The sequence below is a fragment of the Trifolium pratense genome, linkage group LG7, assembly GCF_020283565.1.
Source record: "Trifolium pratense cultivar HEN17-A07 linkage group LG7, ARS_RC_1.1, whole genome shotgun sequence".
Classification (NCBI taxonomy): Eukaryota; Viridiplantae; Streptophyta; class Magnoliopsida; order Fabales; family Fabaceae; genus Trifolium; species Trifolium pratense.
The window spans coordinates 9692430-9710281 of NC_060065.1; the positions used below are offsets into that span (position 1 = coordinate 9692430).

The following is a 17852-nucleotide window of genomic DNA, read 5'->3' on the forward strand; positions in this document are numbered from 1 at the left end:
TAAAAAAAAAAAATTGAATATACTTGTATACTATATATGTTATTTGAAAATCATAATACCAATAGTATTTAACACCGTATGTATGTATTTATCTCTATCTCTCTTTATTTTCATCACTTCACACATTTTTAAAATACACACAAAAAACACTAACGTATTTGACAACTTTTTTATGTCCAACCACGTTCTCTACTTATATAGCATTACACTGAGGTTCGCATGAAAATGTGTAAACAATAAATCATAGTAGTTTCACTCATACTCAAAGAAACCTCGTTGAATTCAGTCCAACTGATTCAATTGAAACCAAAGCAAGTACACTCTAAAATACATGTATAGGGCATAACAACATGACAGACAGGCATAGAACAAAAGTAAATCATCAAATATTATGTCCAACCAACAGAATGTGGATTACAGTTTATGTGAGATCATCCTCCTCAAGTTCTTTGGCTTTCAGCTTTTCTTTCACCCTCAAAAGAAGTGTTGTCTTCCAAGAATCCTGCACAAACATATAATGTTTGATGAACTACCGACACTATATTTACTAATGAATGCAAAAAATAGTGAACAAATCAGCACCAAGGTCAGACGTTTAACTCTAAAAAACATTTCTAAACTCTTCCAGACCAGTTCAGTATGCCTTGGTAACAAAATGGCAATCACACATGATCCAATATTTCATAAGAAATAATTTATTTGTAGGTCCCTGAGGCACTTGTTTGTTAGCATTTTGCCAAAAGATACACAGCTATCATTACAGTAAAAGAATCGGGTGCGTGTGAATCAAGAACACACTCATAAAAGCTCAAGAACACTCCTAATCCTAAAAAACCAGAAGGATAACAAAGTTGTCGATCATCAAAGTTCAAAGCATAATGTAGTATTTAAGACTGATAAAAGAAAGAGAAAATTGGTGTTACAAAGCTCCCACCATAGCAAGCCCAGGGAAGGGTCAGATTCATTGCGAGTTTATTTGCATAAACAAGTAATTGATTCAGCTGCTTGAACCCAACAAAACCATCTAGTCACACATCATTTGTATGTCAAACAGAATGTGTAACACAGATAGAAGAAACAAATATGTTTCTTTGACTTTCTTTTTACATAAAAAATAGGAAACGGAGTACAATGGTGCAATAGTGGGAGTTGCAGTCGTGTAACTAGAAAATCATGAGTTCATGGCATGAAATTAACATCTAGCGAATACAAAGACCGACTACACAAACGCTCCAACCCTTGGCTCTCAGCCATAAAGGGAGCTTTGTATCATGAAGCAACTAAAAACAGCAGCTGAGATATGAGAATAGCATCAGAACTTCAAACTTGGCTCCTCTAAAGTGAACTCTTCAGAGCATCTCTTTTAACCACGAAGTTTGAAGGTTTAATAAGGACATAAAACAAATGTTTCTAAGCATATCAAATCTCGCCAATTTTGGTGACTTTTTACCGACTAAAATTCTAACTTTCCAGTCAAGACAGCTTGAATTTCAACAGAATAATGCATATTGACTAAGCAACGGAAACTACAAATTTTACTCTAGTCAGTCAAATAGAACTTAAATTTCAGTATAAAATTTGAAGCAGGTGTAAGTTAATCAAATGAAAATGGGGGGATTCAGCTATGAGAAATGTTTATTCTTTTATAATAAAATGTGAACAAAAGCTACATTTGAGAATTTTTCTGTTAAATATAAACTACATAGGAAATGATGATTCCAAAATCCAAATTTACATTTTTTTAATCTTACCAGAGGGGTCATGCTATCAAAATCCTTGACAACATCAGTAAACTTTACAACATCTTCTTCATCAACTGCAGCAGCAACATCCTATCCACCCAAAAAAAAGTCAGTATTTCATATGCAAAACACACGAGTAAACTCTGAAGAACATAATCCCAAATCTTTTGGTCATAAAAAAGAATAATGAAATTCAATATTCAATAATAGAGACATACCGCCAACAATTTATATTCACGAGTTCCTGAAAATGTTGGATCTAATTCCTGCAAAAGAAATACAGAACCAAAGAATTGAGCAACTAGCAAGATGTTTAGAGTCTCAAGATGTGTATTGTTGAAAATTAGTAAACCTGATATTTGTCCAATGCATTGTTTATGGCAACAACATCCCCTTTGCAGAGTTGGCAAATGCCAGCATTAAGAAGATGGCCTTTAACTCCATATTTCAGCAGATTATTGTTTAGAGATTGGCGTGCAATCTCTTCATAAATATCAATAGACTTCTGATATCTGAAGAGTTGTGATAAAAAAAGAACAGTTAATATTCAATTAAAACCCTTCCATTAAAAATAAAAATAAACTGCACTTCTCGAATAGGTCTTGCACTTACTAGAGCAAATCGCACACCCTAAGATATATCAGAGAGCAAAGGCATCAATGGACAAACTTTAGTTAACACTATGTAGTATGTACACAAGTCAACATAATATGAATTGTAGAAAGAAACATCCTAGTATTCTCTTAAGATTATAGACATTCCTACTAAATTCCTAAAGTCAAACAATTTGCAAAGCACTAAAAGAATGTTAATCTGAGATGGAGAGTGGGGTGGAAAAATGTACTGAGAAAAAAGAAATCCAAAAAGAAGATTCTCAGAATAAATTACTAACCAAAAAAAAAATCCATGTTGAAAAAATAATTAATAGATAAAACATGCAGAAAGTATAATCTTACTGTTCCAGCTGAGCAGCGAATTGGGCCACTTTCTGCTTGCACTGGTTTGCAGAAGTTGTCACCTCTTCATTTTGATAAAAATCAGCTGATTTTTCATAGTAAACAACAGCCTGCTCAATATTTTGTTCAGACTCATACAATTCTGCAATTTCCTGCATACAATAGTAAAACCCAGTTATGACATGTTCACGAAGATTCCAGTTCAATGTGATGAGTCACAAAATCAATGTCCAAAAGCTTGGGATATGGGTGAGAGTGTATAAAAAATGTCAACCCACAAGAGGGGACACCTGACCTTAAGCCATTAATTTAAATTATTGAACTTAATCGAATATCTAATGAAGAAGCAGAGATATACCTTCAAATATCTAGCAGCCATAGAGAGTCGACCAATATCACATAAAAGATTCACAGCATGGTCTAAACAGGTAACAGCCTCTGTAGCACAAAAGAGATAAAGGAAATTAACATTAGAAATGCCATCATTTTTCACACTATATAGGGCCTGTTTGTTATAGATTTTTTTAAAATAGATTCTTATAGTGTTAAATATTTTTGTGTAAAATATTTTTATAAAGAAACTTTTTATAAGAGCTTCAAATGAAAATTTGGTTTGAATAGTTATTCTTAAAATGTTATTTTAGGTATTTGATCATTTTATTGAAACTTTTTTTGAATATCAAAATTTTGAAAAATCACTTAATTTTGAAGCTATTTCAAATAGATTTTAATAAAAATCATTTTTGAAATACAAATTTTTGAATAAATTGTGATTTTGACTATGTATTGATCTTCAATAATATGTGTTTATGTTATATGATGTCAAAATTAGTGTTTCAATTTAGAAAAACCGAATATAAAAAAATTGTAATATTTTGAAAAACGGTTTTAGAAAATCTATTTTAAAAAATACAAAGAAAAAATCCATTTTTTTAAATCTAAAACAAACAGGCCCATAAGCAATGGAAATGCTAAAACATGCTAGACTGATTTATATTTAGTTCAAGCTAAGCTACATAACCAGGGGTTCCAATCTACCAATAGCCAGAAAATAACATATCAAAATATGGAATAAAGACATCTGAAAAAGACACCAATCAGATGGAAATCAAATGTCAGCAACTTGCACAAATTATTTTCAATAACTGACGTAAACAAGTCTAGAAGTATGAAATGAATCCCTAATTAAAGCTGGTCCAAAGCATATACGAAGTCAGTATTTGATAAATACATATGGATGGCTCAATCATCGAGAAAACAGAAGGACTTCTCATATTACATGATTATGCAAAAAGGATACAGATGCTTTATCTGATTTGCATTGAAGTTGATAAACAGAAATGCTACTGCTAAAAAGAATTGGCCTTGACAGTGGAGGCAAGAGCAGCACTTGGAGCAGAAATTATAAATGAGAAAGAATAGAACAGATACCAAAAAAACAAAAGAAAAACAAGAATGGAATGATTATGAATTCACGGCATATGTATGTAGTTTTCTCTTGAAGTGCATGGCAGATAATCAAATCCTATTAGTATTAATTGTTTCTAGATTCAATGTACATTTTGGTGACTACAATATAGTTTTCACTCATTTGAGCTTTGGGCTCTATAATTATTTTCTCAAGCATAGATCCCTAAGTTTCAAAATTCATAGCAATAAGAAGTTGGTCAATAGGGAATAAAAAATTTACCAAGTTAAACAACATGAACCAATCGTTTGTGCAAAATAGGCAGTGTTTGCTTTTGTCAAATAGAAACCCAGATTAGTGTGGAAACTATAGGGAACCTAACTTCATTCCGCATAAATGTTTCCTTTGCGTAAGATTTCAATGCAGTAGCATGTTCAAAATGAAATAACAGCATTAACAATTATAAAAAGAATCCTAGAGCATACGCTGGTAACAACCTAAATACATACCACTTATATTAGTCTTTTTATAGCAATGTGCAGCATCAACATAAGCCTGTGCAGCCTCGTGCTTGCTTTCCAACTAGAAACAGAAGACGACATTGTCATGGCAAGCTTAAAAGGAATACATCATAAAAAGACCACATGCCAAAAACCTAATCCCATTAGTTACCTTCAAATGACAATTCGCCAACTTTAGGTAGGTTGATCCTGCTTTGTCCCCTAAAATACCATAACAATCAAATCAAAACAACATACAGAACCATTTCATCCTCGATTATAAAGTTAATCACATTTACTTATAACAAATTAAAGTAATAAATCACCAAATTTAAGTTAGGCAGCCAAAATTAAAGCAAGAGTTTGATTAATTTGATTAATCAGTTAGATCACTGCCAAAAATATTCATTCGTGCAACGAAAATCAATCATCACGTTAACAACATACACAGTATCCACTTCTTTCATCGGAAAAATCTCATCCATAATGAAAAACGATAATAATTCCATCGTATCTCACAATATTCCTAAAATTATGTTCTCTCACAACTAACTGATCAAAAATAAATTTAGGTCAACAGATTTTTCCAGTAAAATCAAATTAAATTTATACTTGAATAGATTACAGGAAAATATCAAATAGTGAATTCGCATTTCAAATCAGGAATCAAAAACCTAAAATCAACAATCACCGATCAATACAATAATAACAATTTCAGTTAATTTAACATATAATCGATAATCGATTCATGAATCGGAATAAAAAGGAAAAAAAGTAAAGAGAAAATACATGATTTAGCGAGTTTGAATGAATTTGCAGATTTATCGAAGAGATCAGCAGCATCTTCGAATTTTGAACCGAATAAGCCCCAACCGCTAAGCTTCTTCTCAGCTTTCTTCTCGAAATCCTCTGCCCTCGCTAACTGATCGGCCATTTCAGTCGGAATTGAAGAAAACAATGGATCGATTCACTGTGTTTTAGGAAAAACGAGATGAAGAAGAAACATAAAAGAAGAAAAAGAGATATTAGACTCTCTGTTGAAGAATGAAGACCGTGTCTAAACCCAAAAACTGAAAAGGAAAAAAGAGGAAGAAACCAAACGAAACGGAAAAGGTCTGTGAAAGAAAATTGTCAATTTTTTTAATTTTTATTTTATTTTTATTTGGAAATTGTTGTTTATTTTCTCGCTCGGTTGTTGGACTGGTGTTTGGGCTTAGAGATGCTGGGCTCCGTTGGGCTTTTATGTCATGATCTACATTAGAAAAATTTCCCTCCATCCCAGTATTTATACCTACACCCCTACAAACAAAAATAATTTTAAATTTTGTTTTTTATCATTTAACTTCACCAATTCTTAAAACAAATACTGGCTGGCGAAAAATATTATAACTAAAATCACAGGTAAAACATTTCCAATAACCATTTTCTTTTTTGCAAATATTTTGTTTAGCCATGATCTAACTGTGGCTAATACTAGTATTTATTTACAAAGTTGTGGTTTGTAATATTTGCTACCACATCACTTTGTAAAACATTTTCAGTAGGAAAAAAATTCTACAATTATTAGATTTAGCCACAATTCTGTTTCTATTTTGCAAAATTAATCTTGAAGACAAACATTTCCTGCAAATTTTCCATTTAGCCACAACCATATTCAACTTAGCCACGGTTTGACTATGGCTAATATTTTCTGATAGCTAAAATTGAAAATCGGAACACATGAGAAAATATTTTAGGAAATTGGTTTACAAATTGGAACTCTTTGTAGGCAATCAACCAACATATGTTCCCCCATATGTCCCACCAGGAACAAGTGTCCAAGAGAAGGCTCTAGGTCCATACAACCTCAATTCTCCGTCTATAAAAGCTTAACTTATAATCTAGGACAGCTATGTCACATCTAAATCTTATTACCTCTCACATTTGGCGCCTACATATTTTATTGTCGGAGTGTCTGCAGGTTCCACCCCTTCTCAGTAGGGCTTACCCTTCAACATTTGGAATTCAACGACCTGAAACACCATTTCATTACTTGGATGATTGGCACCAATATCAACATCTCTATAATTGAAGAATGCCTCCCTCAGAGAATTCGAAACATAGTGTGTCATGAATTCTTGAAATGACCTTAAAAAATTTACATGATGTTAAATACCTTCAGGAGAATTTTCAATCCAAATATGAAGACACTCAATCAAGAACAAATTCTCTACTTTATGAAGAAACAGTGTTTCATATTACAATATATCTTCCATCCTTCCAACATAAGGATTCCATTCAAAAAACAAACTTTTACCTTCAATCATCAATTTCTAGATAGACTGTATAGCTTCTTTTGGAATAAGGTTCTTCACATAATTTGATTAACCTTTAGAATAAATTCGTTGAGGATCTTTTGGTTCATCCAACAACGTTTCAAGATAAGTGTCAATTGGCTTACCATACGATAAAAGAGTCACTACAAGAAAACCTAAAATTGTTTACCAAATTTTGTGAGGGCTAAAAGCCCTCAATATTGCACAAAACATGTCTTATAAAATAAAACAAATAAAATAAGCATTATTGAAGGTTGGGGGCCGCCAATAATGCACACTGAGAGACGCGATAGATGAAAAGTTGTCTTGCACGTTATTGAAGGTTGATGGCTGTCGATAACAAACGCATAATAGAGGAGCCGCCAATAAGTTAAAAAAATATATTAAAATCTGTCAAATTGTTGATATAAGCTATTTCTCTCTCTATCACTGTAGCAATTACTACCCTCTCACCCTCACCCTCACCCTCACTCTCACCCTCTCAACAATAATTTCTCTCGCTTCATCACCCTCTCAACCAAACCACCATTGAAATTCATTTCTCCAACCTCACAAAAACTTAAACTTTAACCAAACCATAACTCTAATCATCATAGTCCCTTTACAAAAGCCTCTCCATTTTCAATTCTCTACACCATGCTACCAACTTTTTCCTCTAGCTCAAAATTTTAGAATGTACTAGGCTCAATTATTTTTTACTTGGATCAGTGACATGGCAAGTTAAGCATCGTTGGATCTGATACAGACTATAACATGAATGGATGAGATCTTTTTATGTTTCTTTCCTAGTTCCTAGTGCTACTATTTCCTAGACTAAAAGAGTGACTTTCTATAAGTTCTAGAATAATCATTTACATGATAAATGTTAAATTATGTTAAATTTATTAAGGGTCATGTTAACTTGTGCCTTAAGGGCACATGTTAAGCTACCTAAAAATAGAAATATAGCATTTAATGATACAAAAAATTTAATACTTAAAAAATTGAATACATCACAATTTCAATAAAATTTTTCCACATTTATCTTCTTAACATGTGCCCTTAATGTGCCCTTAAAGGCACATGTTAACGTTCTCCATTTATTAATTAATTTACCATTACTCCTTTACATTGGCTTTATGAACTTCACAAAAACAAAATTACTTTCAAGTTTCAATGTTTCTTCTTCTTTTCCAATATTATTTACATCTAATATCAATATCTCTTCTCAAACTCAACACCACATGCTATCACCTTTGTGAAATTGCGATGTCTTCCCCGTCTCTGTCGTGAAGCTATTATGGTGTGGATTTATTCTGGGTTGTGTCGTTCTCCCTCAAATTGGTTGTGATTTTACTCATGTGTTGTCTTCATCTACACCAGAGACGATTGGAACCCAAAGAAAGAAGTGACTTCAAAACTTTACCTTTGAAATTGTTTCTATATATTGTGTGGACTGTCATTTATTTTTTAGGATTTTTTCTTTCTCATTTATGAAGATTGTTTCTCACTTACCAAATCTTTTCTTTTGTTATCATATGAATGGAAAATGTGTATATGATGAAAACGCAAGTTCAAGTTGATGCTTGATGATGAAAATGTAATTGATTAAAAAACAATTTCTATTTTAAAAAAATATTAAATTATTAATTTATGTATTTAAAAAAAAAATTATTTTAAAACAAAATTTCTAATTTTGAAATAATTAAATTATTTTAAAAAAAAATATTCGCCAACATTATTGAGGGTTGTAGGCCGCCAAGAACGCATTTGTCAGTTGACCAAGCATTATTGAGGGCTACAGGCTCCCAAGAACGCATTTGAGGGTCTTGGGCCGCCAATAACGCTTACTAGCGAGCATTTTCCTAAGGGTCTTGCCGTCTTGGGCCGCCAATAATGCATAAATTATTGACGGTTTTTAGCTCTTTTTGGAGGATTTTGGCCCTCAATAATCAAGTATTTTCTTGTAGTGAGTAGAATTAACCCAAGGCATAGAAAATCAATCATTTTCCTTCAAACTCAATTCACGGAAACTCTCATCCACTAAAGGTAAAAGCTTTTCAATTGTCCCCAAAAATTGACCAATGAAACTAACTCGCAGTATCTTTTCACCCGCTTTACCGATTTGAACAACATTAGGCTGCATTCTAATGAAAATATCTGTTGGATATTTTGACTATTTCAAAAGTTAATTTTTATTTAACTTTTTTATTGTGATCCAAATTAATCAATTTTATTCTAGAATTAATTTATATATATATAGTGCTTATACGTTTTCTTTCACTGGTCACTTAATTCAAATGAATTATTATAAATATCTTCTATATGACAGTTAGCAAATACCAATTTTATAGCTTATTACTCCTTAAATTTTTCAATAATTTGTTATTATTACTTTTATTGATTCATTATTATGTAACGGGTATACTAAAAAGGATTTATGATTGGTTTTGGTGTGGAACGGTTAAATGTTTTCTTTATATAAACACACAATAGCTTACTTCAAATAATAGATCATAAAACAGTGTCTGAGTTATCAACCTTGTTGATATTCTTGTGTCTTGATAGCCTCGGTACATTTATCACCGAGAAGAACCGGTTGTATTCTGGGGGAGTTGCGCAATATTTGCGGATAATTCCTTAGTTCAGTGATTACACGCCTCCGGTTAATTGTTTTCCAGTCATCCGCGACAACAATCTAAGGAATTATGGCTGGAAACGATGGTGAAAAATTTGACAACGGCAAAAATGTCGATGATTCCAAAAAGGTTGATGATGCTGGCGCTGATACCTCAACAGTGGCTAACTACTCCAAATCGCTCCCTGATGTATCCAAAATTGAAGTTTTTGAAGGACAAAATTTTCGTCGTTGGGCTGAACGTGTTTTCTCGCTACTAGATGTCAAAGGTGTAACTTCTGCTCTCACCGTTGCCGAACCTGATGAAGCTAAAACTGATCCCAAACTGGTTGAGGGGTGGAAGCATGCCAATAAGGTTTGTCGCTACACAATTCTCAGTACTTTATCTAATGATCTTTTCGATGTCTACTGTTCATACAAAGGTGCCAAAGAAATTTGGGATAACCTGAATATCAAATACATTGCTGAGGATGCTACCAAACAAAAGTTTGTTGTTGGAAACTTTCTCCGATGGCAAATGGTGGAGGACAAGGAGATCAAAGCCCAAATCAATGAGTATCACAAACTCCTTGAAGAATTGAAGGCTGAGAAAATCGACCTACCAGATGTGTTTGTTGCTGGTGCCTTGATGGAAAAATTGCCGAGCTCTTGGAATGATTATAAGCAGCAGCTGAAGCATAAGCACACGCAGATGTCCCTTACTGATCTCATCAAGCACGTAATCATTGAAGACACCAGCCGAAAGGAATGTGATGCTGTTGGTGTAAGCCCTAGAGGCCAATTATTTATAATTGCATGATACTTGTATTGGATAATTTACTTATTAAATAAAGGCTTTTCTTTATTATGTTTATGTGTTAAATAATAATAGAGTCCCTAGAATAGTAAGTTCATTGAATGGAACGTTAAGTGTGACTTAATCGTGAGAATCCATTACACATGAGAACACTATTCTTAAAACATCCGTACTCGAGCTTTAATGTGAATTGGGATAACATCAAAACATAGAGACTATTATGTTGGTAGACTGATGATCACATCTCACGGATCATAGATAAAGAGTTATCAAGTCTTCACATAGATATAAATATTAAGAGTAATATTTATATCGGATTGACCCACCATGAGAATACTACATAGTATGTTATGAAATGTCATAAGATATTCTCATAGTGATAAGTGGTGTATTCCACCCTTCGACCTGAAACCACTATGTTCCCTAGATGTAGGAGTGTAGTACTTTGTCGCCATTCAAAGTTATCCGTAACAGGATGACTATAAAGTTGGTTGATGGGTATTCCACGAATCATGCTAAGGGACATGAGTGACTTAGATGGAATTTACCCCTCCTACATAACAGGAGATATGTCTATGGGCCCAATATTGAACTTAACAAGGGTGACGTACTATGCCTTGTGTTCAATATAGACATAAGGGTAAAAGGGTAATTATACACATGAGTTTTATCACGGAAAGGTTTGTCAGATCACGTGACATTCTTGTGACTTGGGTAGCAGTGATGTGTTGCTAGATACCGCTCACTGTTTATAATATTAAGATTAATATTATTGCCAACGTCATAAGAACCTACAGGGTCACACACATAAGGACAGTCGATATGGAAGAAATAAGTAAGACTTATTTTGAGGGTGCGATTAGTGAAAAACAGTTTTGGGCTTAAGAAGACCAAACACCGTTTGACCCAACTGACCACACAAGAAACTCTATAAATAGAAGCTTGTGTAGTTCAGTTTGTGCTTGCTTTTTCACAATTCGTTTTCAGAGAAACCCTAAAACTCTGAAACCCTAACCGCACTTCCTAAGCCTTCATCTTGTAGCAGCTAGCACTGAAAGTTGAAGACATGTTCGTGTGGACTAGTTAGAGGTGCTGCCGTTGTGTGGTGCTTGTGATCAATAAGAGAAGCAAAGAGTTTGCTGTTTCAGTTCTACAAAGGTATAACGTCTAACCCTGATCATGCCCATTCGCAAGGATTCAGTGAAGGAAATTTTAATTCCGCTGCGTTTTAATCTCTTTTATACACGCTATTTTCCTTCAGATGCTGCACGGGCAAAGACTTTTGAGTCACGGGCAAATTTAATCCAAAATAATGCTCACAAAAAGAAGAGGTATGAAAATAAACCTAATCACGTACTTGGTGTTACTAACCCCGGCTTTAAAGCAAAATGCTATGTGTGTGGAAAGCCAGGTCATAAAGCTTATCAATGCAGACATCGAAAAACAAATAACATGCCTCATAAGCCAAAAGCAAATTTGACCTTAGGAGATGATAAGAAAGATGATGATGATGATGATATTATTGCTGCAGTAATATCTGAAGTGAATGTTGTTAGTGATGTGAAAAAATGGGTGGTAGATTCAGGAGCCACAAGACACATCTGTGCAAATAGAGCTGCCTTTACCGCCAACTCATCTGTGGGGGGTGATGAAGATCAAGTCTATCTTGGTGACTCTAAAACTGCTGCAGTTAAAGGCAAAGACAAAGTCATTCTGAAACTTGTAACGACCCAAATTTATTATTCACTATTTAAGTGTTTAATTATTTGGTGATGTGGTTTTTAAGTAAGATAGTAACTTTAAGTTATTTATCGAGTACTTTAGTTATTAGGCGAGTAGAGTGAGTTAACGTGTAATTGGGCCAAGCCAATTGGGCTTGAGGCCCAATGGGCCTTGTGTGGGAGTGTGGGGCGCCCATATGACCATGAGAGGGAGAAGAGAAATTCATTTCTCTTTTGTTCTTGTGTTCTTGAGAGAGAGGAAGAGAGCTTGAGGAGCTAGGGCAAGGAAAAGGGAAAGATTCAAGAGCAAATCTCCTAGTTTTCTTCGAATCCAGGTAAGAGAGTAGATTTCATATTCGTGGGTGACTCGAGGAAGGGGAGAATGTCGATTTCTCCTCACCCGAACTTCCTCCACCCCATTTTCGTTTTAGCTTAGGACGGATTTTCTTGATGGAAATCGTTCCTAAGATGCTTAATATGTTTAACATGCTTTTAACATGATTAATGAACGAAAATAATGGTTAAAAACGAGTTTATGAAAGATTAAACTCAAGAACTTTGTGTTCTTGAGAGTTTTGATGAAAAAGTGTTCAATCTTTACTTTTTCGATGTTTATGATGTAGATCTGAGAAATGAATTGTCCTTTTGTGTTCATCCATGTTTGTTATGCTTGAATACAAACTCTTTTGGGATTTATAACATGAAAAATGGGATTTTTGGGTGATTTGGTGTAGAAAACGCAAGTTTTGAACTGTCCTGACAGGAGACACTCGCTCAGCCTTCGCTCAGCGAACGTGTGGCGAACAGCTCGCCACAGCTCGCTGCAGCTCGCCATGAGCAGGTGATCCCCTGGTGAGGTTCGCTTAGGCTCGCTAAGCCTTCGCTCAGCGAATAGTTCGCTGAAGCTCGCCAATGCTCGCCATGAGCAGGTGACTTCCTGGTGAGGTTCGCCATATCTCGCTGAGCCTTCGCTCAGCGAAGGCCTCTGTGACAGCAACTTTTTGATAATTGTTTTAAGTGCATTTGGGCACTTGTAACATGGATTTAGGGTATCCTAACATGCAATTAAGTGTTTGTAACCATGATTGATTGCTTGTTGATGAATAATGATGTGTTGATGAATTGTTGTTGACTGTGTTGATGATGTTTATTTAAATGTCAAAGAAGTATATTAAGGTGTTAATCAACTTAATAAAGAAGGATATTAGGATTATGTTATTCTAATAAAGAAGTATATCGAATTATGTTATTCGATAAAGACGGATATTAAGGTATTGATTATCTTAATAAAGACGGACGTTGGATAGTGTTCCACTTTATTGTTGATGGGCTATATGCCAAAATTGTTGATGGATATATTCATGAGTTTTGAGTGCATGCATCATGAATATTTAGGGATATTGGCTTGTCCAATAAAGACGGATATCGAACTATATTTGTTTGATAAAGACGGATATCGGAGGTGAGATACTCTGATAAAGACGATGGTACCACATGCATTAGAGGTGTCTAGAGGACATAACATGAATGTGAAGCATTAGATTGCATTATGGATTATGTGTGCATTTTATGATAAATGATGTTTGACACATACTTGGTAAATGTTGATTGTTAATCTGTATGTGAGGAGCAGAGTCCGTCATGACTATAAAATGAACAACGCAGGGTCCGTCATGACCATAATCTGAACAATGTATTTGTTGATGTTTTGGTATTGTCCGAGACGACGTGAAACTATATGTTTGGTGTATTTTGTGGATGATCGATTATGTGATAATTGTTGACGTATAAGTGATGTATGAATTATAATTTGTCTGGTAGATTATAATGGAATGATAGATGTTGGTGAATATGTATAGATGTATGATATATGCATGAATATTGAGAAGTGTTTAAGTACCATTTACTTACACTTATATTTTGAGTATGTTGTCTAACTCTCTTTTATGTGTTATGTGCTGGACCGTTGGGGGTCCAGATTCACAGGTTTTGTGGTTATCGATGTCGAGTCGTCGGTGAAGCTCCGCTCTGATTGTGACACGGGAAAAGGGTTGTATTTAGATTATAGAGTCTTTATGACTTTCGATATTTATTTGTAAAACTATACATTTTGATAAAGAGGATTATTTTGTATAAACACTGTTTTTACTAATTAATTACATTAGTATTATTTTGATTGAAGAGTGTAATGCTCGAACCATGACTTTTATAATAACAAACTTTGACTTTCCGCCGCGTATTTTGAAAAAGATTTTTACTAAAGGTAGAAATATATAAATAATGGGTTTGGGTGTTACAAAACTCACTTCCGGAAAGACCTTGGTCTTAAGTGATGTGCTACATGTGCCAACTATCAGGACCAATTTGATGTCGGTAGCACTGCTGAATAAAGTAGGGGTTAAAGTGTCATTTGAATCTGATAAGATAGTAATGACAAAGAATAATGTGTTTGTTGGGAAGGGGTACTGTGATCAGGGACTCTTTGTTCTTAGTATTTCGGACTAGTTTATGTTTTCTTTTATTCCTTATGTTTGATTGGTATATTTTTCATTCGCAAATGTTTCAGACCAGTTTATGTTTTGCATTTCTTAATGTTTCAAATTAATAATGTTTCGGATTAATCGTTTATGTTCTTTTTGACAACTGAATTGGAATTTGATGTTTTTCAGTATTATGAGACATGTCTCTTTAATTCTCTTTACTGGTCTTGTTATAATCTTCATTGTGTATATATTACTTTGTTTACTATGTGATTGTTGCAAGTTTAATTAAAACCATGCAAATCAATTGATTAGTTTCACGCATCTTATGATTGAGCATATTTACTTCAAGGCGGTTTAAGTTTAAATTTAAAAGAATTGTAACCATATGCAACTACTATAACTGAGATAGTTTTTATAGTAGACTATATATTTTTAATTGTTACAATACATGATTATGTTTATTTTATACCTGTGACTTGATATGCAGTGCATTAAACATGTAGAATTTAATTTCTAACCATTCAAGAAATGTTTTTGAATATGGGGGTTACTTAATCTTGTAACCATTGAAATGTGTTTGAATGTGGGGGTTACATAATGTACAAATTGTGAATTGTAGTGACTAGAGAAGCTTATATGAGCTCTGATTCTATAAATTGAAGACAGTTTTATTTCATAAGAAGCATACACTAGTAGAAAAATGACTTTTGGCTAAGAGATTCCACTACTGGTATGTGAATACCAGTAGTTAAAACCATTTGACCAAAGGATTCCACTACTGATATTTGAATACCAGTAGTGAAAAGTTCATAGATAAGGGATTTCACTACTGGTTTTCTTAAATCAGTAGTGAAAAGTAGACACGGTGGCAATGTTATAATTACGTTGAAATTTGTTTTAATTGTATTTCACTACCGATTTGGTATTCACCGGTAGTGAAATGTTCATTAATTAATTAATTTGTTCATTCCTCTTCATTCATCCCTTACGCGTTCATTCATCCCTTACGCGAAGCCAATTGCAAAAACGAGAACGCGTATATCTTCATTCCCAAATCGCCAAATCCCTAAAAATCCCAAAGCGCCATCTTCATTGAATCCAATCATTCCCAATTTCTTCAATCATTCTCCAATCTCTTCGTTTTCATTCGTTTTGATTCGGTTTCATCCCTTACGCGTTTCATTCATCCCGTCCTCGATTCCCTTTTGTTCGCCGTCAACGATTCCCTTCCATCAACCTTCAGTTCTCATCACCGTTGAACTCAAGCCGCCGTTTCTTCGATTCTCATCATAAACCCAGTCGCTGTTTCGTCCATTCTCTAGTAATCTATAGCTAAGGTAAATTTCCACTTGATTGACAATTTTAAGGTTACCACTTATGTGATTAATTCTTGTGCTTTTCTTCCATTATCTGCCATTTTCAATTTAGCTGTTAGTGATATTGTGACCATCACCCTTAGTATCGCAACAATCCAATGCCCTGATAGGTATTCATTTACAATGCTTTTAACTGTCCTCCAACTGTTTGATGAAATGCCAAAGTGTCTTGTAGCTGTTTGCAATGCTATCAGTAGCAGGCTTAATTTTTTTAAAACTCAATGAAGATTAATCTACTGTGTGGTTTCTTCTATCTCAATGCTAAAATTATATTTTTTTTTAGTTTTGTGTTCTTTTTTTTCCATTACTATTTACACTTGTTGTACATTATTACTAGTTGGGTGTTTCAATTTTATCTTATATTATAATCCAACTCTATTTCTAGACTTCAGGTACAGATTGGTATTGAAGGTTTGTGTTTGATGAAGATTGAGAAAGATTGCAAAAAATATAGGCTCATGGTGCATTGATGATAGTGTATATAAGAGGTATGATTTTTTTTGACTGTAATTCTCACTGTTCTTTGACTGTGTTTTACTTCAAGAAAGAAATCTAGAAAAGAAAATGAACTTGGTGAAGGCTGGATATGGAGTGGTTTATTAGGGACAGTTAATCAACTTTATGGCTGAAATTTGTGTAAAGGTTAATCCAATTAAGGTAATTTGTGAGCAAGTGAGTAACTCATTTGCTGCATGGAGAGCCCCTGTATTAGAAAAATCAAAGAGGTAAGCCGCTGTGTATCACTTCGTAGGATTCTAATTGCGAGTTTTATGTGATGCATATGTGGGTAATTAATATCTGTATCTCACTCCTTGTTCTGTTGGTTCTTTATCATAATATTCTGTTAACTCTGTTTATTTACTCTGTACGTATAATTTGATGGTTTCATGTGCATGAAATGTAAGCCATTTCCTGTTCTGCTTCTGATACTTTCGCATTCTACTTCTTCGACCGCTTCCTAACTATAACTATTTTCATGCTGTGAATTGCACCAACAAAGAGACTTCTTGTACTCTATTAAAAAGTTAAATTAGTTGCAAAACCTTTGGTTATTATTTCAGAATGAGTGGATTTATATTGTCTCGTCTTTTGGATTTGTTTATGAGTGCATTTGTAATTCACATAATTATTTGTTTTATTCTATTAAAAAGTTAAATAAATAGTTGCACCTTGGTTATTACAATAATTAGTTGATCTATATTTATTGTCCCGTCCTTTGGCTTTGTTTATGAATTTATTTGCAATTCACATTATTCATCATTTTACTTCATTTTTATTTTGAAATGCAGCTTCATATTCGAACACTCCAGGCGGTCAAAGCGAGAATGATCCAAATAATACAACCGTGCGTAATTCTTTTCAATATGTCGAAACTGCTTTATTTGCTACATGTTTGTGACTCATCTTTTCATTGCAGATTTTTGTTGGCAATTTGGATCCTAATGTTACTGACGATCATCTGAGGCAAGTTTTCAGCCAATATGGTGAACTAGTGCATGTGAAGATTCCGTCAGGCAAGAGATGTGGGTTTGTCCAATTTTCGGACAGGTAAAATAACTTTGCTGTATAATTGTTATTTCTAAAGTGTACAAAATACTATTTTCTAGTCTTATATGTACTAACATTGTGCCTTCAATTTACTCATCAGGAGCTCTGCAGAAGAGGCAATAAGAGTTTTAAATGGAACTTTATTAGGTGGACAAAATGTTCGCCTTTCATGGGGCCGCACTCTTTCAAACAAACAGGTAATTATTTTAATTACTTTTACCGAGACTTGTAATGCTGATGCCTGATTTGGCATCAAAGTCTTCTTGCAATTCTTTTCAATGACACTGTGCTTTTGTTCTCAGACTCAGCAAGATCCAAACCAGTGGAATGTTGCTGCAGCTGGCGGTGGTGGTGGATACTATGGTTATCCACAAGGTGGTTATTGTAACA

At 34.0% G+C, this 17852-nt stretch overlaps 1 protein-coding gene and 1 long non-coding RNA gene across 2 annotated transcripts; one reads left to right on the plus strand and one right to left on the minus strand.

Moving 5' to 3' along the window:
* Nucleotides 1–157: 157 nt before the first annotated feature.
* On the minus strand, nt 158–5837 carry LOC123894849 (alpha-soluble NSF attachment protein 2). Its single transcript, XM_045944930.1, has 9 exons — nt 5396–5837; nt 4779–4828; nt 4616–4688; nt 3057–3136; nt 2699–2850; nt 2095–2254; nt 1961–2008; nt 1752–1832; nt 158–502 (listed from the first exon to the last, which is right to left on the minus strand). Exons 1-9 carry the CDS (start codon nt 5538–5540, stop codon nt 422–424), a joined length of 870 nt encoding a protein of 289 aa, XP_045800886.1. The 5' UTR covers nt 5541–5837; the 3' UTR covers nt 158–421.
* Nucleotides 5838–16539: 10702 nt separating this feature from the next.
* Nucleotides 16540–17847, plus strand: LOC123894850. Its single transcript, XR_006803928.1, has 4 exons — nt 16540–17259; nt 17332–17462; nt 17563–17659; nt 17765–17847. It is a non-coding gene; the product is annotated as an uncharacterized LOC123894850 (long non-coding RNA).
* The last annotated feature ends 5 nt before the right edge of the window (nt 17848–17852 follow it).

What these genes read in the sequence shown, in the direction of transcription:
- LOC123894849 (XM_045944930.1), bottom strand. Translation starts at nt 5,540, where the DNA reads ATGGCCGATCAGTTAGCGAGGGCAGAGGATTTCGAGAAGAAAGCTGAG. An exon ending in TGGCGAATTGTCATTTGAAG is followed by an intron (nt 4,689 to 4,778) that starts GTAACTAATGGG and finishes TTCTGTTTCTAG; the next exon opens with TTGGAAAGCAAGCACGAGGC. An exon ending in TGGCTGCTAGATATTTGAAG is followed by an intron (nt 2,851 to 3,056) that starts GTATATCTCTGC and finishes TATTGTATGCAG; the next exon opens with GAAATTGCAGAATTGTATGA.